The sequence below is a fragment of the Elephantulus edwardii genome, unplaced genomic scaffold, assembly GCF_000299155.1.
Source record: "Elephantulus edwardii isolate Elephantulus edwardi_28Jun2011 unplaced genomic scaffold, EleEdw1.0 scaffold00014, whole genome shotgun sequence".
Classification (NCBI taxonomy): Eukaryota; Metazoa; Chordata; class Mammalia; order Macroscelidea; family Macroscelididae; genus Elephantulus; species Elephantulus edwardii.
The window spans coordinates 5191961-5215279 of record NW_006399764.1 but is presented as its reverse complement, the minus strand read 5'-3'; the positions used below and the strand labels follow the sequence as shown (position 1 = coordinate 5215279).

Below are 23319 nucleotides of genomic sequence, written 5' to 3'. Positions count from 1 at the left end.
AAAAATAAACAAAATGAAATTCATTGGGAAAACTTGGCGACTTCTCTCGTCATCTGCTGTGTCTCCTTCTTCCTATTTACCCAGAAGGCCCCCTGTCTGATTGGAACGTTTAGCATCATGACGAAATAAAGGCCAAAAGAGTCTAGAGGAGTTCCAAGGTCTTGAAGTAATTCGTAATACAGTCAGTAAGGAAGTTTTTAGTGGCAAACAAAACTGGCTTTCGATCAGTTGTTGTTGTTGTTGGGTGCCCTTGAGTCAAGTTTGGCTCATATAAACCTGATGAACAACAAATCTGAATCCTGTGCCATCTTTATTATCTCTGCTACATTTGAGCCTTTTACTGCAGTCACCTTGTCAATGTATCTCGTTGGGGGTCTTCCTCTCTACCTTTCTACATTCTACCTTTCTAAGCACAAAGTCCCTTTCCAAGGAATGGCTTCTCTTAATAACAGGCCTATGTTATGTGAGATGAAGCCTCACCATTCTGCCCTCTAAAGACTTCTCTTGCTGAACTTTTTTCCAAGACATAGTTGTTCATTTTTTTTAACAATCCATGGGATATCCAGTGCTCTTCTCCAATACCACAATTCAAAAGCATTAATTCTTTTATCATCTTTATTCATTGTCCAGCTGTCAGATGCATAGCAAGTGATTGAAAAGACTATGGGTCTGAATTGGGCCCTAGTCTTCAAATTAAATCATTGCTCCTCAGTATTTTGGAGAAGTCCCTGTGATTTTCAAAATGAAAGGTACATAAGAATCTTAAGTGCATTATTCTACTCCCACACGGGGGGGTTCCATTTAGTCAGTATTCTGGGCTAAAGATTGGCAACCTCCTATAACCACGAAGACTTTGAGACAGGTAGATAACTCCTTGACTGGTGGCTTTGAAAAAGGTAGCCAGCTTCTTGACCTGGCCACACTTCGAGAAAAACTAATGTGACAATTCACTGTAACATTGAGAAGAATGGGAATCCCATGAAACCTATACCTAGACCAAGAAGCTGTTGTGACAGGAGAGCAAGGGAACACTGCATGGGTTAAAATTAAGAAAGGAGTGTGTCAGGATGATATCTTTTCTCCATGCCTATTTAATATGTATGCTGAGCAAATTATTCATGAAGCTGGGCTCTATGAAGAAGAATGTGGCATAAGGATTAGAGGAAGACTCCTCACTAACCTCCAGTATGCAGATGACACAATCTTCTTGCAGAAGGTCAAACACTGGGGCCTTCAATATGGATTGCACCTCATTGTCAAGAAACAAACAAGTCACTGGATCAGTAGGTGACATCATGATAGATGGAGAAAAGATTGAAACTGTCAATGACTTCATCTTACTGGGATCAACAACCAATACTCTTGCTACCAGCAGTCAGAACAGAAGATGTGTTGTACTTAGAAAGTGTGGAGTCAGGGACCTCTCCAAATCACTGAGGAACAAGGATGTCCGTTTGAGGACCAAGGTGTACCTGATTCAGAACATAATCTTTTTAATCACTTGCTATGCAGTGATTTATGCTGACAGCTGGGCAATGAATAAAGATGACTGAAGAATATACCTTTCAATTCGAGGAGAGTACTGAATATCTATCCCATGGACTGCCAAAAGAACAAACGATCCTCCTTGGAGAAGGTGCCAGTGCTCCTTGGAGGCAAGGTTGGTGAAGCCTCCTCTCACATGCTTTGGCCATGTTAGGAGAGGGTAAGGTGGAGGGACTGTGAAGGAAAGGAAGACCCTCAATGAGATGGATTGACACTGAGACTGTAGCAATGGGCTCAAGTGTGTCAGAGATAGTGAGGTTGGCACAGGACAGGACAGAGTTCAGATCCCTTGTTCACAGGATTGCTATGAGTCATACTCAACGGCACCTAACAATAAACAGTGTAATAATAATGGTCAATATTTGACACTGGGCAGTTTATAAATGTTGTTGTTGTCGAGTCACCTGTGACTCATAGAGACCCCAATCTTGTTGTCTCTGATACACCTACCCCCACCCATTACTCCAGTCACTGAATCAATCCATCTCATTGAGGATCTTCCTCTCTTGTGCCGTCCCTCCACCCTCCCAAGCATGATGTCCATCTCCAAGGACTGATTCCACCTTGCAACATGTCCAAAGTATGTCAGATGAAACTTCAGAATCCTTGCCTCCAAGGAGCAGCCTGGCTTCACTCTCTCCAGGACAAACTTGTTTAGTCTCCTAGCAGTGCATGGTACATTCAATATTCTTCTCCAGTACCACAGCTCAAAGGCATCAATTTTCCTATCATCCCTAGTCAATGTCCTGCTTTCTGATGCATAGCAAGTAATTGCAAAGACCTTGGCCTGTATTAGGCACATCTTAGTCTCCAGACTGACACTGTTGCTCTTCATTACCCTGGAGAGGTCTCTGATAGCATACTTTCCCAATTCAATTTGTCTTTTAATTTTCTGGCTGCTGGTACCAAGAGTGTTGATTGTAGAACCAAGCAAACTGAAGGCGGTGACAATCTCACTCTCTTCACCATCTATCATGATGCTGCCAATCAGCCCAGTGGTGAGAATCTTTGTTTTCTTGATGTTGAGCTTCACCCATATTGAAGGCTGCAGTCCTTGAACTTCTGCAGTAAGCACTTCAGGTCCTCCTCAGTTTCAGCAAGCAGGGTTGTATCATCTGCATAATGCAGATTGTTGGTGAATCTTCCTCCAAATCTGATGCCACACTTCTCCTCATAGAATCCAGTCTCCCAGATAATCTGTTCTGCATACAGATTGAAAAGGTAGGGAGATAGGACATATCCCTGGCACACACCCTTCCCAATTTTGAACCACACAATATTTCCTTGCTCAATTCTGACGACTGCCTCCTGGTCCAAGCATAGTTTTCACATAAGCACAATCAAGTATTAAGTATTCTTGGATTCCCGTTCTTTTCCAAGTCAGCCACAGTTGATTGTGATCTACAAAATTGTCACCACTGATCTGATCTATATAGATACCTTTAAAAGCCAAGAGTAATTTTGGGTGGCCTTTCTGTGCATAAAGAAGTCTTGACAGTACTATCACTAAGGTCTTCGTTGCTAACTGAAATATTGGTGATTCAACTCTACAAGATGCTTTTTGGGAGAAAACATAGCACTCTGCTTTTGTGAAGTTCACAACTATAGCTATTCTATAGGGCAGTTCTGCTCTGTCCTTAGAAAGTGGCCATGAGTTAGACACAACTAAACAGTGGCATTTTCTCTTCCTCCCTCTTCTTCTTTTTGTCCTCTATTCCCTGCTCTGATAATCCAGAGTCTGGTTTTATTCTGCAGCTTTTGTTGTTCAGTGCCATCAACTCAACTACAACTCACAGTGACCCCCGGACAAGAGATCTGAGACGTTCCCTCTCTTGCGCCATCCTCATCATCTCCCATATACTTCATACACTATGTGCCCAGTCTGTGTCTTTAATACTCTGTGCCGATCCATCTTGTTGAGGGTCTTCCCCCTATTTATTGTTGACACTCTACATTTCCAAGCATGAGTTCTTTTTTCCTAGAACTGGCCCTTCCTAACAACATGTCCAAAGCACATGAGGCAATGTTTCACCTTCTTGCTTCCAAGGAGCCCCCTGGTTGTACTTTAGAGAAGACATACTTACTTGTTCTTTTGACAGCCCATGGCATATTCAATGTTCTTTTCCAACATTACAACTAAGGCACCAATTCTTTGGTTATCCTTGTAGTTGTTGTGTACTGTTGAGAAGGAACTGACCTATAACTGACCCTCCAGCAGGTTTTCAGAGCCAGTAAATCACAAAGGAGGTGATTGCCCATCGTCTGGCAGCTGCAGTGCATAGCAAGTAATTGAAAAGTCCATGGTTTGGCTCACGCACATCTTAGTCTCTAATCCAACCTCATTGTTCAAGACTCTTGATTTCTTTGTGCAGGAGCTGCAGGTGCTGACGTGTCAGGAAGCATGAATGGCAATGGCAATTGTGGCAAAAATTGATTGGAGAGTTAGAGTTAAGTATAGACCAATAGGAATAAGTAGTTATAGGCCAATAGGAATAGGAAGTTATAGACCAATAGGAATAGATAGTTAACAACCAATAGGATTAGTCAAGTTAGTGGAGTAAGAACCAATAGAAATTAAGCATAGAAGCTATCGAGGTAAAGGGTATATAAGGGGCTGGGAGGAGGAAGGGCAGCGCCGCGGCCGCCATTTTACCACAATAAAAAAGCTTTCGAGTTGCAGCGAATCCCAGTGTCGTGTTTGTTGGAATCCCAGTGTCGTGTTTGTTGGAATCCCAGTGTCGTGTGCGCGTTCTTTTCATCCCGCCAGCGGGTTTGGAACGCAACATCTTTGCTGCTGGTACCAAAGATATCAAGTGTGGATCCAAGTAATAGGAAATCATTGAAACTTCAGTCATTTCTCCATCTAGCATGATGTTGTCCATTGCTCCAGTGGTGAGAATTTTAGTTTTCTTAAAGTTGAGCTATAACCCATATTGGAGGCTGTATTCCTTTTTCTTCTTCAGCAAGTTTTCAAGTCCTCTTTACTTAGAGTAAGCAACGTGTATCATTTGCATAACACAGATTGTTGATGAGTCTTCCTCTGGTCTTGATGCCCCATTCCTCTTCAGAAAGTCCTGCTTCTTGAGTGATTTGCTCACGCTATGATGATTAAATAGGATGCTCACCTTTCTTAATTTTAAACCACATAGTATTTATTCTCTTGCCCTATTTAGACAGTAGCTTCTAGGTATAGGTTTCACACAGAATACATCAAGTGTTCTGAGATTTCCATTCTTAATGTTGGCCATAATTTGTCCTGTCCTATACAGCCAAATGCCTTTTCATAGTCAATGAAAGAAATAGACAACTTTCTAATATTCTTTGATTTCCATTAAGATCTATCTTACTTCAGCAATTATATTCCTGCTTCCAAAGCCGCTTCTAGCTTGAACTTCTGGCATTTCTCTGTTAATATATAGTACTCGCCATTTTTTAAAAATAATCTTCAAGATTTTACTTGCTTGTGTTATTAGTGATGTTGTTCAATAATTTCCACATTCTTTTTGATCACCTTTGTTTGGAATGGGACCAGATCTGGGTCTCTTCCTGTCACTGGGCCAGGGAAGCTGCCTTCCAAAGTTCTTGACCTAGACTGGTGAGTATGTCCAGGGCTTCATCTTCCATAACAGGAAATAACAAACTCACATGCTTCCCCACCTTGTTAATTTGACACTCGTAACTTTTAATGCAACTCATCACCTCTGAGTTGCTTCCAATTCATAGCTGAGCTTCCAGCAGATTTTCAAAGTTCTAAGTCCCACAGGAGAAGATTGTTCCTCGTTCTCCCTTGGAGCGCTGGTGCCGTTGAACTTCCAGGAAAGCTCAGCCTAGGGTTCATTGTGTGGGAATAATGAAGTTCCCATGGAGTGTCACAAGAGCAAAAGGATCCATCTTGGAGGAAGTGTAGCCAACGGGTCCCTTAGAGCAAAGAATGGTAGAACTTCATCTCACATAGTTTAGCCATTTTGTCAGAAGGCACCATTCCCTGGAAGGACTTCATGTTGGGGAAAAGTGGAGGGTCAATGAGAGAGAAGAAGATCTGGAATGAAATGGGTTGACACAGTCACGGGAAATAAAGACTGAGCATAGTGCAGAGCCTGGCATAGGACAAGGCAAAGCTTCAGTGTGCTCTTCCTGTGGTCGTCTCGAGTTGCACTTGACTCCAGGTCATCTAACATAACATAAATTTCAATGGCAATTTTCATCAAATTCACCCTTCTGCATCGTGAAACATTTATATCACCAGTGTCATTTCATTATCGTTGTTTCCCATAGAAAGAGGAATCTCTTCACCAGGTCATCATATGAACTATCTGAAAAGAAAATAAATTTCTTTAAAAATGTGTGGGTGGGTGGGAGTGGGTAAGGGCAGAAAATATAGCAGAGAGATTAGGAGTGAGGATTGTGGAGCGCAGGTTCATATCTCAGCTCCACCACTGGTCGTGTGTGTGATGTTACTTCTGAAATAAGAATGATAACAATAGTGTCTACCTCAGAAAGTGGTGGTGAGCATTTCCTGTCATAATCCAGGTAAAAGGCTTAATATGGTGCCTAGGACCAGAGGAGAACCCAAATCATCCCTGTGGGGGTCTTCATTGCTCCCCTACATGTAATCAACCCTCAGGCTCCACACCGGCAACAGCTTACTGGGTGTCTGGTGTGACCAACACTTCTTTCAATGGTTATTTGTGAGGATGAAATAGGAGATCAGATGCCAAGCCAGAATTTGGCAAACAGAAGGCCCTCAGTAAATATCAATACCTGGTAATTTTTTCTCCTAAGCTGCCTTTCTAATTCTTCTTCAAGCACTCAGCACACCCACACGCTGTAACTCAGGGATCAATGAGCAGCAAGGTTGTTCATTCAAATATCTTCTTCGTTATTATTTCCTCTTGGCAATGAGCACCGCCCTTTCTGAGTTCCATCCTTCTGCAGTTCTCTATCTGAGTCTCACAGAAGTCTGGCGAGAGAATGCAAATTTCACTTAGGACCCAGGAGCCCAGTTGTTCCTCAGTATGCAAGCGGACAAAAATGGTAATAGCTGGCTTATGGCTCTTTGAGGTTTTCTGAAGTGGCTAGTTTTTATTTCTAGCTCATAAGCTCACTGAGGTTTGCTGCATTCAAAGTCCAGATAATGGCCTGCCAGTACTTACTAGAAGAGCTACCCCTTCTGTTATCTGTGCAGCGTCAGGAGGCTTATTTTAAGGCTGAATATGTACTAAAATTATTCCCCCAAGTCTGAAATGGGGCTGGCCTTAGGAATGCATTTTCCTTAACTTTGAACCTTCGGTAATTGCTGAAACTGGTGGTTTAATATAAAAATAGCTGCCCTTCTGCTCCTGTCTTGTTGAATGCTGCCTCCTTCTAAGTAGAGTAGTTCAAACATTTTGTGGACAATACCTGTGGAGCCCTAGGGATGAGAAGGCAAATTATATACCATAGTGTGTTCATTTAACCTTGCCTTAACACATAGGCTTGTGTTATATGCTAATATATTAAAAAATCTCCTTGCTGAACCATGAAACAGAGAACATTTTTTGGCTTACACAATTCCCAAGGACCTCAGAAGAAGCTTCCCTAGTCAGATGGGCAGTCAGATGGGCAGAATGGAAGCTGCTTTGAAAGTGGGGCATGACTCCTGTTTGTTTCTACATGGAGATAATGGAATAGATGCATCATTAAATCCTATAGCTAGCTTCTCAGTTTCCCATTTCTAACTCAGAGCTTGTTCTTTTACCTACATATTTTATATCATGGTTGAAGAACTAACTCAAGATCATTTCTTTAGAAGAGAAGGGAAATGGGGAAAAATTCACTGTGGTTGTTCTATAAACTTGTCACCATTCCAGCTAAATTCATATACTTTGGATATTTCTGGTTATTAATTTGTAAAAATAGGCTTGTGTTCCCGTAAGTATGAACGAAGTACACTCCCCTTTTCTATTCTATGGCAGGGAGCGAGAGCCAGCTGCTTGTTAGACACTCTTTCAGGTGATCAATCTGGGTGACTCCTCTTGGGCTTTCAGATCGTCTTCCTGTCTCCTGCCTCCGCAGAGTCCCTGCCTTGGCCTCTAGTTTTACCCTCACTTGCAGGACTGGACAATATGACCTTGTAGGTGTCCACTTCCTAGGTTGGTTCTCCCACCTAGTCTCTGACTCAGACTCCATTAGAGGGACCTGTTCCTTTCTCTGGGTTGTGGCCTCACTTTCTCTAACAAATTACATCTACTTTCACCTCCAAGGAAAAAAAAGGAGTCATAGCTGAGCCTCTACATCTTGTGGTTCCTAACCTCTACACTATAATAGACAAAGTGCTAGTCTATAGGCCTTTTATTGTAAGAACCACCTTCCCTCTGTAACTTGATTTGTGCCACTATTAGAACCTCTACTCGGAATATTATGGCTTTTTAATTTTTGACTCATGTACTTTTAACTTTTTAGCTAAATTTGTGTCTTCTAGGCTGCAACACTTCCATGATACATCTTCAAGGATATGAACATGTACGGCTAAGCACAATTGATAACAGTGCATCTAAATTCCAAAATCAATCTCCATAATAGTCTATGTGTTTCCTCCTGCCAAGGGGGCCCTTTAGAGTAGTGAGAGAAGATCTTCACCCTGAAACCCACAGTGTCCCTTTTCAGCAGGAAGTAGCTAAGAGAATACACCATCCCCTTTTTCTTATGAATCAGGGTGAAGTCTCTCTCAGGGAGGAGTGATAGGGAATGGCAAAGGACACAGTGACAAAGGAGATTAATCAGAACTGGCTTTGACAAGCACTGTGGCAATTGGACAATTAAAACAGACATTTGGTGGGGGGGGAAGAAGAACGAACTGGGGAGGAGGGTGGAGAAAACAGTGCAACAATGAATGAATGAAAACCCAAAATCTCTGTAAATGTTCATTAAAACTAATAAAATTTAATAATATTAAAAAAGAGAAAAACAAAATAGATAAAAAAGGAGTGTAGATTCCAGAGCTCCCCTGTGTGTAATTAAGTCTCGACCGCTTCTTGCCTGTGACATTGAAAAAATTCCTTAAGTATACTTGTTATGAGATACAAAGTCTTGAGTATTAGATTTTTTCATGTAAAGCATTTCAACTGCACTTGGCCTATAGCGTACATTCAGTAAATGCAAGGATTTCTAGTAATATCATCAAATTAATATTGCTGTTCATATTGCTTTTCATATCCTCTCCCTGATAGTAGATCATAGCTAGGCATCTACATTTCTTATTAATCCATTTACTCACTTATCAAAAGTGTATTAAGCTCTCTGTGCTAGGTGGTTTGTCCCAGTTGTTTGAAATACAGTAATAAGCACAGTAGAAACTGCTCATGTCATGAAGCTTATATTCTACTGGGAGAAACAATCAGTAAACGATGCACTCAATACATGTGGTAAGGAGCTGTGTTACCAATACAAAGGCACATTGTTCAAATCTACAGCTGCTCCTTGGGGAAAGACGGGTAATCTCGTCTCACGTGATTTGCAGCCTCGTACAACCTGCTTGGGGTGGGGGGTCAGGTATCAGCTGGATCTGACTTGATAGCACATGGCAGCAATAGTTAAATACATTATATTAGAGGGGGAAAGGAGCAGAGAAAGGAAAATTGGCAGTGTTGGTGAGCACTGTGTTGTTTTGACGATGTTTCAAGAAGATGGCATTGGAATAGCAGCTAGCCAAGTGTCTATTTAAAAGAGCAAACCCCAAAACCAGTTGCCATTATGTTCGTTCTGACTCATATGGACCCCAAGACACCTTTGGTGTCATAATAGAACAGTGCTTCATACGATTTTCAGAAAGTAGAATCAGTACAGTCTTTTATCTTCCAACGTTTTGGTTACCTGTCCTGACTAGAGACTTTGATGTGGTTCTCTGGAGGAAGAGCACCCCAGGAAGAGGCACCAGTTGATGCAAAGGTCTTTTAGGGTGAGAACGCCCTGCATGCATGAAGTCAACAAGGAGATTTTAATCTGAGTGGAAAGTGGGTCCCTTTGCAGCTTTCAAGCAAAAGAGACTGTTGTTGTTCCACGTTGCCAGCAGAAATATCCACAGATAGGACTGGGAAGCGTAGGAGCTTTTACTCAGATAATTTTACTTTCTTCTCCTAGACTTCATCCTTTCTAAAAGCCAAGCACCTTCACCAGGTTTTGCCTTCCTCATGGAATTATGTCGTGAGAACGTCCTTGTTATAGCTTCACACTTCTGATGAAAACAAGCCGTGCTGTTGCTGTTAGGTGCCGTCAAGTCGATCCAGATTCATGTTACTCTACAGTCCAAAGAGAAGATCCCCAGGTTTTCCTCTGAAGCCACTGGTTGAGCTCAAACCCCTATTTTGGTGAGGAGTTGACTGTTCAACCTTTATGTCAACAAAGAAATCACACTTTGTGAATTTGTTGAATGTGACTGCCTCTGGGAATAATCAGCTGAACCAAACGGTACTTGGTAGAGTCAATTTTATATGCACAGCGATGGAGAGGCTATTAATGAGATGGTTTCTGAGGTAATGAGCACAGGATTCCTTTATCTATTTTCCTTTATGTTCCAAATATGTCTTGAAAATGTTTAGACTCTTGTCTTGAGTTGATCTGATGGTGTGTGAGATCATGTTTCAAACAGATGACTTCCTCTAGAGCAGATAGCCCCTTAATCTAGTGTGTGGCAATATAGTAATAGATTCAATCAAAATTTAATTAGGTTGACTTGGGTTTTTTCTCTTAGTTTTCAGTTTACTAAGCTCTGGGAATTTTTGCTTAGTTTCATGAAAACTCAGAGATGATTAGAACAGTGAACAGTCTCAGTGAAAGCATTCTGTTAAACTCTATTTCTCAGTGGAAAAGAAGGCTAATCAGATAAACTATGCGCTATAAATAACACCACCGGTGCTTTTCAATGACATTTCTTTATCATTCAATATATCAAATAATGCTACTTGACACAGGGGCTAAATTTAATGACTTCACATTATTGAAAGATTAGGAATATTGCATGCTTAGGTTAACTTCTGTGGGAAGTATCTCCTGGGAGTATCTGTTTTTGTTGTTGGGTGAGTAGGCTATCTGGTTTGAATTTATTATTTTCCAACATGGTTTCCTATTTACTACCATTAATACAATATTGGTTACTAGAAAGACAATAAGAGGGGGAGCTCTGGTGGCCTAGTGGCAAGGAGCTGCAACTACAATCCCAGAGGCGCACGGTTCTAATCCACCAGATGCTCTGCCGGGGAAGGAGGGTCAGTCTCCTCCTGTACCAGTCAGATCTGATTTGACGGTACACTCACACAAAAATAATACAATTTTAAAAAATAATAAAAAATATTTTAAAAAAAAGAAAGACCATAAGAAATCACAGATGTTCATTGCAGGCTGGGATAAGTTTGCAAATTAGTATAGCGGTCTCCTCCATGGTCTCTCTCTCTCTCTCTCCACAATGTATCGCAGTAGTTAACATTTTCAGAGGAGATCCAGAAACGTAAATGAATTGATAAGAGCTCCAATGACAGGTGACACTCAGCCACACAAACTGAATCCACCGGCTGCTCCGTAGAAGACTGGAAATCTCATCCCATAAGATGTACTGCCTCTGAATACCCACTGGAGGGTCAGCTATATGTTGGTCTGACTTGATGGTACATAACAACAATAAGTTAGAGGGAGAACCAGATAGTTTGTAGTTACAGAAATGGATCGGGTTCCCACATCAGGTTTTCATGCCTCTCAGTAACCTGGAGAGAACAGCCTTCTCTAAATGGATTGCCCATTTATCTACCAACTCCTCTGTGTAAGAACAAGAGGGCTGGTTTGCTAGATCTTTTTTATTTTATATGGGGGTGGGAAATCCTGTTTCTATGTGCCAAATTTTCTAGTTTTTAAATACTGATCATGTGATTTTTTTAAGAAGAGAGCTGTCCACTTAGGAGGACACCGGAAGGGCCGACCAGAACACGCCTGCAGTCCAGATGCAGTCCACTGGCTGAATCTTTGCTGCATCTTGACAGTGGAGGTAAAGCAGAGGAACCCTTTATAAATGAGGCTGCATTTCAGAAGTTTTATTCCTCACTGCCTTGTGGCTAGAAGCTCTTTCACAAGTAGCTTTTGTCAGATGCAGCTTTCTATTATGATTATTAGAAAAATGGCTGTTACTAGAGTGATTTATTATAATTCTTATAAAGGTGAGAGAATACAGCCTGGTGTACACCATTCTTGATTTTAAACCATGCAATATCCCTTTCTTCTGTTTGTATGACTGCTTCTTGGATTATATGCAGGTTTCTAAGGAGCACAATTAGGTGTTCTGGAATTCCTATTCGTTGCAATGCAGTTCAGAAATCTGAGACACTGAGAAATTAAGTAGACTACTCAGAGTCAGAACAGTAAGGGAATAGAAAATCTGAGATTAAAATGAAAGTTTATTACTCTGATTGCTATCTTTATATGCCAGGTTATGAGATTGCAGGTTGAATTCCACCACAAGAAACATACACATATGATAACATCTTATTGAGAAGTTAAACTATATGCATAACATCGTTTGGAAAGACATGGTAGGATAAAAGAACTTCAAAGTAAAAATATGTGCATGTGTTTTTTTTCCAAATAAACTTTGAACTATATTATGTAGAATGAATATGATTTTTAATTTTATTTCTTGTTCTAGAACCATGTTAAAGAAATGAAGATAGGCGAGCTCTGGTGGCCTAGCGGCAAGGAGCTGCACTGCAATCCCAGAGGTGCATGGTTCAAATCCACCAGATGCTCTGCTGAAGAGGGAGGGACAATCTCCTCCTGTACCAGTCAGATCTGATTTGATGGTACACAAACACACACAGACAAATTAAACAAACAAATAAATAAATAAATAACACATAAAACTCCAGTTAATATAACTTTTAATTATATAATTTTTGCTTGCCTAAACTCAACACAGAACTGATTTCATAAATATCCTCTAATTTTATTTTGCTTTTCTAGGTTGACTTAATCACATTAGTCTGTTTTGCTTATAGAAAAATGCTTAATTTTACTACAAGCGGAAGTGAAATATAGTAAAAATTATTTGTGATGTAATTTAAAAATATACTGGAAAACATTTAAGTCAGAACACTGAGAGCTAGTGCTTAAATGCTTCATTAGAAACAGACTCCGCCCTCTAGAAGTTATGAAAATCTTTAGGTAGTCATGGGAAACCTCTTACCCAGAATTAACATCTACCCAGAGGGAAGCAGCCTGTTATAAAAGCAGGTTTTTATTGATATAGTAATTATTTCAAAGTGGGAGGTGGAAGATACTATTTCAAAAATCTACTTCGTTTGGCTAATTCTGAAAGAGAATTATCTATCTTAAGACCAAAAAGATAAAATAAGAATGACACCATCATCATAATTATCATTCATTGCTGTCTAGTTGGAATCGACTCATAGATGACCCACCAATATGTTTTCAGAGGCTGTAAATCATGAGAGGAGATTGAACACCTTTTCCCCTTGGAACAGGTGGGTGGTGGATTTGAACTGCCTGCCTTGAGATGGCAGTCCAACCCCTTATCCATTAAGCCACAAGAATGACAACAGTATTACACAACTGTCACTTCCAGCTCCCTTATGATTGCATTTTTTACATGTATTTTGAAGACATTTGTACTTTTCCTATGTGTTTATATTCTCACAGTGTGAAATCTTTGTGATGTAGATTGGGTGTAGGACTAGAGGTTAAGAAAAAGGGATATACTTCCACCAATGCCCAGAATCAATCTCTGTCTCTCTCTCTCTCTTGCTCTCTCACACACACACACACACACACACACACACACACACACACACACACTCTAATGTGATATGGTAAAAGTACTTAAAGAAGCAGTGAAGGAAACTCAGGAAGGAAATCCAAAATAGAGGAATATAATTTCAATAAGAATGTTGGATAAATAAAATAGTAAAAAAATTCTATAAACATATAAAAAAGCAAGGCAGACGTGAGCACAGGTATAGCAAGGCTTGGAGAAAGCAGTCAGTGAGCTCTTTGCCATGTTTGCCCTGCTGGATCACAACGCACGGGGATGGGGAGAGCTTCAGAAATATTTCAAGGGGAGTAACAGAAATGGTTAACAATGAGCAACATGACTTCCGAGAGAATATCGTATGTGGGAGAACTCTGAAGGAAGAAGACTGAAGCACAAACAGTAATGATCTTCCCACGTTTGATGGCTACTCAGACGAAGCTCTTGTTTCTTTCTACTTTCCCTGGCTAAGCTTCAGCTCTTTGTTTCTGCGGTGAAGATGTGCTGAATCTCAAAGATGAGAGTTTGGCTTCGATTGAAGGGAAGAAATTTCAGATGTCGAGAAGCGTTCAGTGGGTTAAGACAAAAGGTGCTACAGAATTTCTTGCCAGAAGATCTGTGTGAAAACAGGTTTCCGCCCTGGCAGGCCGCCATGGCTTAAGGCTTAGGACATCTCTCAAAGTTGTTTCTCCTTCTGACTCGACAACTCTGGGCTCTCAGACATAACACCCCAGGATGGGGAAAATCAACAACTTACAAAACAGAAAGTGACTCTAGACTCAATATTGTTCCATGTATTCTTTATTCCCATATGGATTCCTGAGAAATCTTTTTAATCTGCTCTGGTGGTGGTCTTTGCGTTGCTGTACAGAGGTAACTCATGGTTGCTGTGATGCTGAAGCCTGTGACAGTGATGTGCCAATCGTGGTAATGGGTGCCCATGATGGACAGTGTTGGCTGGAGCTTCCCGACTAAATCAAGCCTCGAAGCAGGAGCGGCATCCACTTCCAAAATGGCTTGCCTCCGGAAACTCTATGTACGAACAGTGCTCAGGCTGTTCGTTCATAGGGTCGCTATGAGTCGTCTACGACTCGACGGCGTTAAACAACAACAAACAACTGGTGGTGCCGTGTGATGAAACCACCAGTTACTTCACGGGAGAATGATGACAGTCTGGTTCTGCAAAGATTTTGTCTTGTAAGTCTCCTGGGGCAGTCTCACTCTGTCCTATTAGGGTCGCTATGACTTAGAATCAACTCAGTGGCAGTGGATCTGGAGTTTTAGAAACTTTATTACAACTCCACCCCTCAAGCTGCTCAATTCCGACGGACTTTTATTACCACATCCTCAAAACCTCACTGGCGTCGAGTTGGCATCAATTCTTAGCTGACCCTCCAGTGGGTTTCCAGAAGCTGTAAAATGCATGGGAGACTGCCCATCTTTCTCTGGTGGAACAGCTGGTGGATTCGACTGGCAGCCTTTGGGTTGGCAGTGCAACTCTCTATCCCCCAGGCCACCAGAGCTCCTTTAACGCCACATAAATATTGTAGTGGCCCCATGTTGCTAGGTCCCATTGAGTACAATTCAGTGACGCCATCCATGGACAACAGGCCTGCATCTTGTCCTTTCCTGTGCCACCTCATCATCTTGGATACACTAGTGTCCACTGCTACAGTCATGATATTAATCTCGTGGGGGGATGTATTTCTCTGTCGTGGACCTTTCACCTTTCCAAACATAACATCCCTTTCCATGGACCAGCCTCTCCCAGCAATATGTCCATGAGAGATGCAGCGTCATCACGCTTACCTTCAAAGAGCACTGTGGCTGTACCCTATCCGAGGCATATTCTTTTGGCAGGTCAGGGGTTGGCAGGATTTTTTCCAATACTAAAACTCAAAGGCATCAATTCTTCTTCAGTCATCATTAATAACTACCCACCTCTCACATGCAAAGCAAGTGATGGAAGAGATCATGGCTTGAATTAGGTGCACATTAGTCTTCAAACTGACATTTGTGCCCCTCAGTAATTTGGAGAGGCCCTTGACAGTGAACTTGCCCAAGCAATGTGTTTCCTTATCTCCTGACTGCTGGCACCAAGGGTGTAGACTGTATCTGCGTAAGATGAAATACTTGACAGTTTCAATCTTTCCTGCATCTCTGATGAGGTGCAATGGTAAGATCCTTTGTTTTCTTGATGTTGAGATGTAATCCATATAGAGGACCACCAATCATTGTTTATATCTAAGATTTTTTAAAATAAACAGGTTTCCCAAGATCCAATTCTTGCCCCCTGGGTCAATTACCCCACTGAGAATGCATGCCTTCAATTAAAAAAAACCCAGGGATCTGAAGGTCAGATCACTGAGGACTGGGAGCCTGAGATTTTAAAAAGGATCATTTATGTTTCAAGTCTGATTCCAGGGACAGGGCAGTTCTCCTGATAGCAGGCTTCTGTCTTGCTCATACACGGAATCTTGCTGCTCCGTTTCCTCTTTACAGAACAGAAAGGTAGGAGGAATCCTCTGTCACTGCTTTCTCATCTAAATGATTTTCATTTTGGGAGGGTGGCAGACCCTGGACTTTCCTGAGAATAACAGAGCAGGAGTAAACATATGCATAGCTTCTCATGCTCTATCACATTGTATTGGATCTCAGAGCTTTAAAGTCAAGGAGGAAAATTAGTAATGAATGGAGCAGGTATAGTATACCTGGATCTATGGCTCAATCTTGACATCACAAAGAGAAACAAGTAGGCTTTAGGTACCCTTTGATGTAATATAGGGCCTTCTGGGGGCCTAGTGGGTAGGAAGTCACGTTGTCCACCCATTAATACGTGGTTCGAATCCATCAGCTGCTCCTTGGGAGAAATGTGCTGTCAAGAAATTTATAGCCTCTGAAAATCCACTGGGGGACCACCTATGGGTTTGTTCTTACTTTACAGCAATGAGTCTATACTTGATGTGATAAAGAATAAAATAATATCACTTACATGCCCAAAAAGGTTTTAATATGAATTTAATCATGAAGAATCAGTCAAGAAAAGTAAATACAGATTGCAGACATTGTACAGACACATTGACCTGAACTGTTTTAATAATGCCAGGGTTGTGAAAGACACACATACACACAGCAGGATAACTCCGATTAAAGGAAAGTAAAAGTATCGACAACTAAATGCATCATGTAGTCTTGACTTCATCCTGGATTTTTTTTTTTTAATAAAAGGTATCAAGAAAATTTGGGGAATACTTTGGAAAATTTGCATATGCCTTATCTATATGAAGTAGAGATAGATAGTTGTTCATTTCTTGTGGGGATGACAAGATTGCAGTTGGGTGGGAAAATGTTCTTATTTTTAGGAGAAACATGATGCATTTATTTCAACGTTTCATCTTGTCTGAAACTTACTGTCAAATGAGTCAACAATAAGAATATATATGTATGCAGAGAAAGAGAAAATGTAGGAGATGCTAACAACTGGTGCATTTAAGGCAAAGGGTGTTCACTGTAACTCTTTCAACCCTGAAATTCCAGCATTCTCCCAAAAATTCTCCCCAGAGAGTAGAAGAAGACAGGAGAGAGGAGCATGGGGCTGAAACTGATTTCAGCTGAGCTAAGAGTAGCCCCGAGAAGTGAGGCAGCAACTATCACACAATCAGTACAGAGAAAAACTGCCCGAAGCTATTTTCTTTAGAATTTGCCAAACAAAGTTCTGTGAGGATAGGAATACCCTGTAATTAAAAGTGGGGGCAGTTTGCCGTGACCTACCCTAGAAGAGTTGATTAGTGCAATTAGCAACAGAGGAGGAGGAAAACACCCAGCACTAAAAACCAAACAAAACCAAAGGATTTTTAAAGCTATTATGTGGAAGTCATATACACAGTTAACAGAAAATAACCTTAAAAAGTATGAATAGCAAATGTCTTCAGATGTCAACCTCCTACCTGATAAAGCTTTATGGAAATGTGGGGAAATAGTCAATTTTTTTTTTTAATGTCAAAAGACTGTGGTTAGTTTTGTACAGTACAGAGCAACTCTGAGGCCAAGGACCTGTGTCACCATTTCTCTGTCCCACTTGTCCTGCTTTCCCACATGACACTATTGCGTTGCACAGCCTGGGATATTAAAGGCTCTTTCTCGGTCCTCTGTGCTCAGGCTCCTTAAAACAGGCAAATAGTCTTTAAGCCAGAAATGATGCTGAGAAAAATCTTTGCCTGTCTTGACCTCTCAGAATTACTTAGTTACTTATAACTTCAAATTACTTAGAGTTATACTTTAAGTCTGAGTTACTTAGAAAGCCAAAAAGACAGCCTGTTTGTTGCTGATCAACATAGAAAGAGTGTCATGGTCTTTCTGAGATCCACATCCAGGGCTGGTCTGCTGAGTTAGGTCAATGCACACAGGCAACCCTTTCTTTGTGTAGACAAATGTTTCATGCTTTTCCCAGGCCTCTCTTTGCAGCCACAAAAGGCTTCAATTCATTATGTAGAATAAAACACAACCAGACACGTTGAGTTATTCTTTAATAGTTATTACATTAAAATAACACTAATACAATCCAATCTACTTCCCTCCACCGACTGACAGCTGGTTAAATTCAAGCCATCACTTGAAGCATTACCACCCGTATCATGGGCTGTCAGGACCACCACGATTTGGGGAATGAAATAGAGAAGGCAGCATTTCATCAATCAAAAGTCCACCGAGGTTTCAAAAGGCAGGAGAGGGCACAGAAGGCTTTCTTTTGAGAATGCGTGGAATAGAGAGCTTACCAAGGGGAGAAGAAGAATGTGAGCTCCTGTTCCGCTGCTACGTCAGTGACTGTGGCATGACTGTTGTGCAGAGGCCTGTCTGTTACACAGGGGAACACAGATGAGGCAGCAAGGGCCGAGGGCACATCGTCTGGGTTAGAAGCTCAAAGCTCAAACCGGCAGGCTGATTGTTTGATCTACATGCACTAAATAACCAGGTGTCTGTCTTCCCCTACCCTCCACTCACATTTTATCATTAGGTAGAGATCTCTGTGACTCTCGGTGTTAGAACAAAGCGCTACACTGATGAGGCTCAGGCCTTGCAAGACCACTCTTGTTCCTTAGGAACTTGTGTTTTTAAATCTCTGAGGAATAGGGGTTAAAAAAAAAAATCTTAACTAGAAGAACAAGGAATAAAGGTGGTTATAAAAAAAAAAAACCACATCCCATTCACCTGAACTGGGTAACGTCTCAGCCTGACACGAGGTTACCAGCATCTTCCCTGTGACTAACGTTTTGGGCAAGGCCCACCCTGATGTGGAGTGGTCCCTGGTGGCCCTGAAGGAAATGATGTTAGAGCTGAGGGTGATACAGCTCCCAGTCCTGCACCCTCTCAACCACAGGATCCCAACAGGAGCTTGAAGAGACAACAAGGCAGATGTGTAACAAAAAACCTTGCTGCACATCCAGAGTTCCCAATTCATTAGGGACTTAGCGAACCAATTACAGAAGAGACACCCAGTCCATAAGATAGTGGGAAAGCCCAGATCAGCATCTTAGTCTCAAAACCTGAATTCCATTACAGAGGGGGCGGCAGGTCACAGGTGCACGTGGGAACTGCAGCTGCTTCCTCCTGGGGGAGCCCCGTCAGGAGGGTTCTGGAGGTGCTTGGCTGGCCTCCACGCCGGGCTGGCCTTCGGAACAGGTCTCGGCTAGCAGCACTCAGAGGGTTAGGAGCACACGAGGTGAGTGGGAGCCACCACTCGGGAGTCACCGCTGGTCCCCAGCTCTACCGCGCCTGGCCTCCTGCCCTCTCCGGCCTCCCCCACGGGACCGCCTTCCTCTTCCCTCCCAGCGTGAGCTGGAGCCTCAGTGACACATCCTGCTCGTCATCTCCTTCTGGAAAACAAGGGCAGAAGAATGTTAGGAGGGACTCTCTGCGGGGCCATTGCGTAGGAGGAGCGGGGTGGCTCTTAAACAAGAGGCGTAAAGTGTGACGACTTCAGCACACAGGTGGGTTCAGCCGGCAAGTCTGCATGTTTCACACGAAGGCAAGGTTTTAAAATTTGACTGCTTGATGGGGAAAAAACCCTGCAAACATCTGGCTTTTTCTGAAAAACTGCACGATGTAGAAGCACCGAGCAGCTGCGTTGAGGAAAGCTTGTCACCTGGAGATGGACAATACAGGACAAGCTACGCCCAACTATCACATGTACCGTTTACACATTCTCATGGGCAAGGCCATCTGTATTTCTTTTTTTTTTTCTTTTTTTTTTTATTTTAATCTTAATGAAAGTTTACGGAGACTTAGGGTTTCTAGTCATTCATGGTTGCACTTTTCTCCCTACCCACCCTCTCCCCACCAATTCACTCTTCTTGAAAAGAAAAATTCTTTCCTTTTTATACAATTCCTCCCCCCAAGTCCACTCCACTGTGTAGCCTTCACTCTGGACTTCTATAATGACAAAAATACCCACTCATATGTCCCTTTTAAACAGTTCTCTTCCTCATCTGTTTCAATGCAATATACATCATGCCTCCCCTCCTTTTCTGTCTTCCCTCAACCCTGATGTCAGTCCTGTTTTATAACAGTGGCACTATGCAGTATTTGTCCTTTTGTGACTGAGATATTTCACTCGGCATAATGTCCTCCAGGGTCATCCATTTTGAATAATTATTTCATCAGTTCCTTGTTTTTCAATGCTGCATAGTATTCCATTGTGTGAATATACCAGAGCTTCTCTATCATTTGTTGATGGGCACTTGGGCCATTTCCAGCTCTTTGCTATTGCAAACAAAGCTACAATACGCATGGGTGTGCATATATATGTTTGGGTGGCAGTTGTGGTTTCTTTAGGGTAAATTCCAAGATGTGGAATTGCTGGGTCAAATGGTATTTCTATTTGCAACTTTTTGAGAAAGCGCCATACAGCCTTCCATAGTGGTATTTCCACTCTGTATTCCACTCGGTATATTACACATGTGTATTTCTTAGGGCATCATTTCTCTCTACCTACATTTACATGAAAGGCAGGGGGACAGAAGGGTAGCATACCTGGGCACCACTCAAGAAAACAGGAAACCATTTCTTAGTGGAAATGAAGACTATCTAGCCAGGTGCTCTGGTGGCCTAGTGGCAGGAAGCTGCACTGAAATCCCAGAGGTGCATGGTTCAAATCCACCAGATGTTCTGCTGGAGAAGGAGGGACAATCTCCTCCTGTTCCAGTCAGATCAGATTTGATGGTACACGCACACAAATAATAATAAAATTTAAAAACAAAAAACAGAGAGAGAGAGAGAGAGAGAAACTATGTTTCAGAAGAACAGATGGGATTTACTGAAGAATACTGGATTAGTCTAAAAGATCCAGGGCCTGTGGTCTCCTCAGCATACTATAAGGGAAAGGGGAAAGATTCCATGTGAAATCTGTGCATATGAACTTTGTATGTAAAACATTTTAAAAATAATTTTAAAAACAAACAAGAGAAAACCAAAACTTTACTAGCATGTTCTTAAAATTCCCATCTGGAAAGAACCAGTGAAATGATAGTGAAAAGATGGGTCACCACCTAAGCACTGTTCAATAGGAGTCATCAAAGTCCAGATCTTACCATTGGGTGGCACCAGTGAGCCAGTGAAGAAACAATTTGGGACTTAAGAAAGCCCATATCTTACCATTGGGTGGCACCAGTGAGCAAGTTAACAACTTGGTTGGGGGTGGAGGGGGACAACCCTAATACAAACCACAAAAAAGAGGAGGGAATACTGGGTTCCAGGGCCTTCCTGATCAGCACAAGCTCTGACACTCGTCTTCGCATCTAGCAGGGCCAAACACACGCCCTTCTCTCCCGGGCAGTGGACTAAGTTCAGCCAGGGTCTCTTGAAGGCCCTGTTTGCCACGGCAGAACAAAGGATGCTGCAATACAGATAGGTCGCTTCGGAACACCAAACCCTCTCTCTCACTGCTGTCTACATGAACCGACTGATAGCTGACCCTCCAGCGGGTTTCCAAGGCTAAAAATCGCAGAAGTGATCAATCCTCCTTCTTTCTCCTGTGGAGCCACCCGAAGAGTTGAACTGCTAAGAGGCAGACACCACTTCTGGGTTAGTCCAACTCCCTAAAGATGATGCTACCAAAAGAACGCCAGACGAGACTTGAAATCTTTCTCCGAGGTGATGAGAACTGTGTACAAACTCTCATAAAGACTGTATATGACGATGCCTTGTGGTGGTGGTGGTGGTGGTGGTGTGCCGTGGAGTCAGAATCGACCCATCGCTGACCCTTCAGTGGGTTTTCAGAGTCAGTTAATTGCACAGGAGACTGCCCTTCCATCTCCTGCAATTTTAAATGTAAGCTTGAGAGCAAGGTAAAGTCTTGGTTGTAGTTGGTATTATTTACCAGTTTACTATTCAAAATATACACTCATTGCTGTGGAGTCAGAACCGACTCACAGCTGACCCTTCAGTTCTTCGAGGCTGTAAACAGCACGGGTGGAGACCACTGTGGGTAGGTTAGAAAAGGCAGAAAGACAACCTTGAATTGAACAACTCCCTACATAGTGACTACACCACCACCAGGGCTCCCTAGTTACGTGTGTGTGTGTGTGTGTGTGTGTGTGTGTGTGTGTAGCAGTTAGTAGATTCGAACCACATGCCTTTGGGTTGGTAGCATAGCTCCTTACAACCTGGCCACTTGTTCCTTCATAGTCAGGTGGAAAAGATTTCCTATTATCTAGCAGAATCTGGCAAATACAGGCTGACATAACAGCTCCACAGCCCTCTGTTCACCTCCTGTTGAACCCTCCCACTCACACTACACTGCCCAGGCCAACTGGACTTCTCCCATCTCTCAGAGACTATAGTTTCTAACTGGTTGCTTCTTTAATCTGGCAAATGCTTTCTCCTGTTCTCTGTCGGGCCAAATTTGACATGTTCCAAGAACCAACTTTCACCTCCCAGAGTAGGTGAAATGGCAAAGTAGACGTAAATAGTTTGTTCTCTTGGCAGTCTATGGTATGTTGTTCAATACTCTTCTCCAACATCACAACTCCAAGGCATCAATTCTTCTTTTGTAATCTTTAGTTATTATCTAGCTCTCAGATGCATGGCAAGCAATTGAGAGGACTAGAACTTGGATCAGGCACACCTTAGTCTTTAGAGTAACACTGTTGCTCTTTATCACTCTGAAGAATCCCTTGACAGAAGATTTTCCTAGTGCAACTCGTTTTTTCTTTTCTTCACTGCTGGTACTAAGGGTGATTTCCTCAGTGATGTGGATCTAAGCAAGATGAAATAATTAACAATCTCAATCTTTTCTCTCTTTGCTGGCTATTACTGTGGTGGTAAGAATTTTTATGTTGAGATGCAATCTATATTGAAAGTTGTAGTTGATCTTCTGCAGCAAGTACTACAAGCCCTCCTGTTACAGCAATCAAGGTGGTAGTGAAGGATATTTTCTTTAAGTTACAGAACAGTATAATTGGTTTGATGCAACTATTTAAAAACAACAACTTGCCAACAAACTAAATGAGTTCAAGTTTAGAAAAATAAAGTTTCTACTTCTGATTTTCCCTTTCTGTGCATTTTCTACTTTTTTAGCTGTTTGAAGATTCATTTTATATATATATATATATATATAAAAATGAATATTTCTAATCAGTAATGAGTTTCAGTCATTTTAAAAATTAAAAAACTACATGGAGACTTTAAATAAAAATCATACTTAGTTTTAGAAAATGATGCAAAGACGACCTTTGCCTAGTTTTGTGAAGCCTATAGATGAAATCTTTATCTTTTTGCACAACAATTGCAAGTCGTAGGCCAGAGAAAGCCATCAAAGAGTGTCACTCTTCATGATGGGCTACCTTCACCACAATCAATGGCATGGCGACACTCACAATCAATGGCATGGCGACACTCTAGTTACCGCCCCCACGCTGGGAGTGGTCCCAGTGTTCCCTTGGTTGGCAGTGCTGGGGGCAGGCGGTGTTTAACTGCAGCCTGGAGTATGAAGA

The 23319-nt window shown here is 41.9% G+C and overlaps 1 protein-coding gene across 1 annotated transcript in view; it reads right to left on the bottom strand.

Annotated features, from left to right (window-relative positions):
* Positions 1 to 19093: 19093 nt before the first annotated feature.
* MOB3B (MOB kinase activator 3B) overlaps positions 19094 to 23319 on the bottom strand; it is a 138109-nt gene continuing 133883 nt past the window's right edge. Inside the window, exon 4 of the mRNA XM_006881333.1 lies at positions 19094 to 19203. Within this exon, the coding sequence (XP_006881395.1) occupies positions 19094 to 19203 (110 nt within the window). The remainder of the gene's footprint in view (positions 19204 to 23319) is intronic.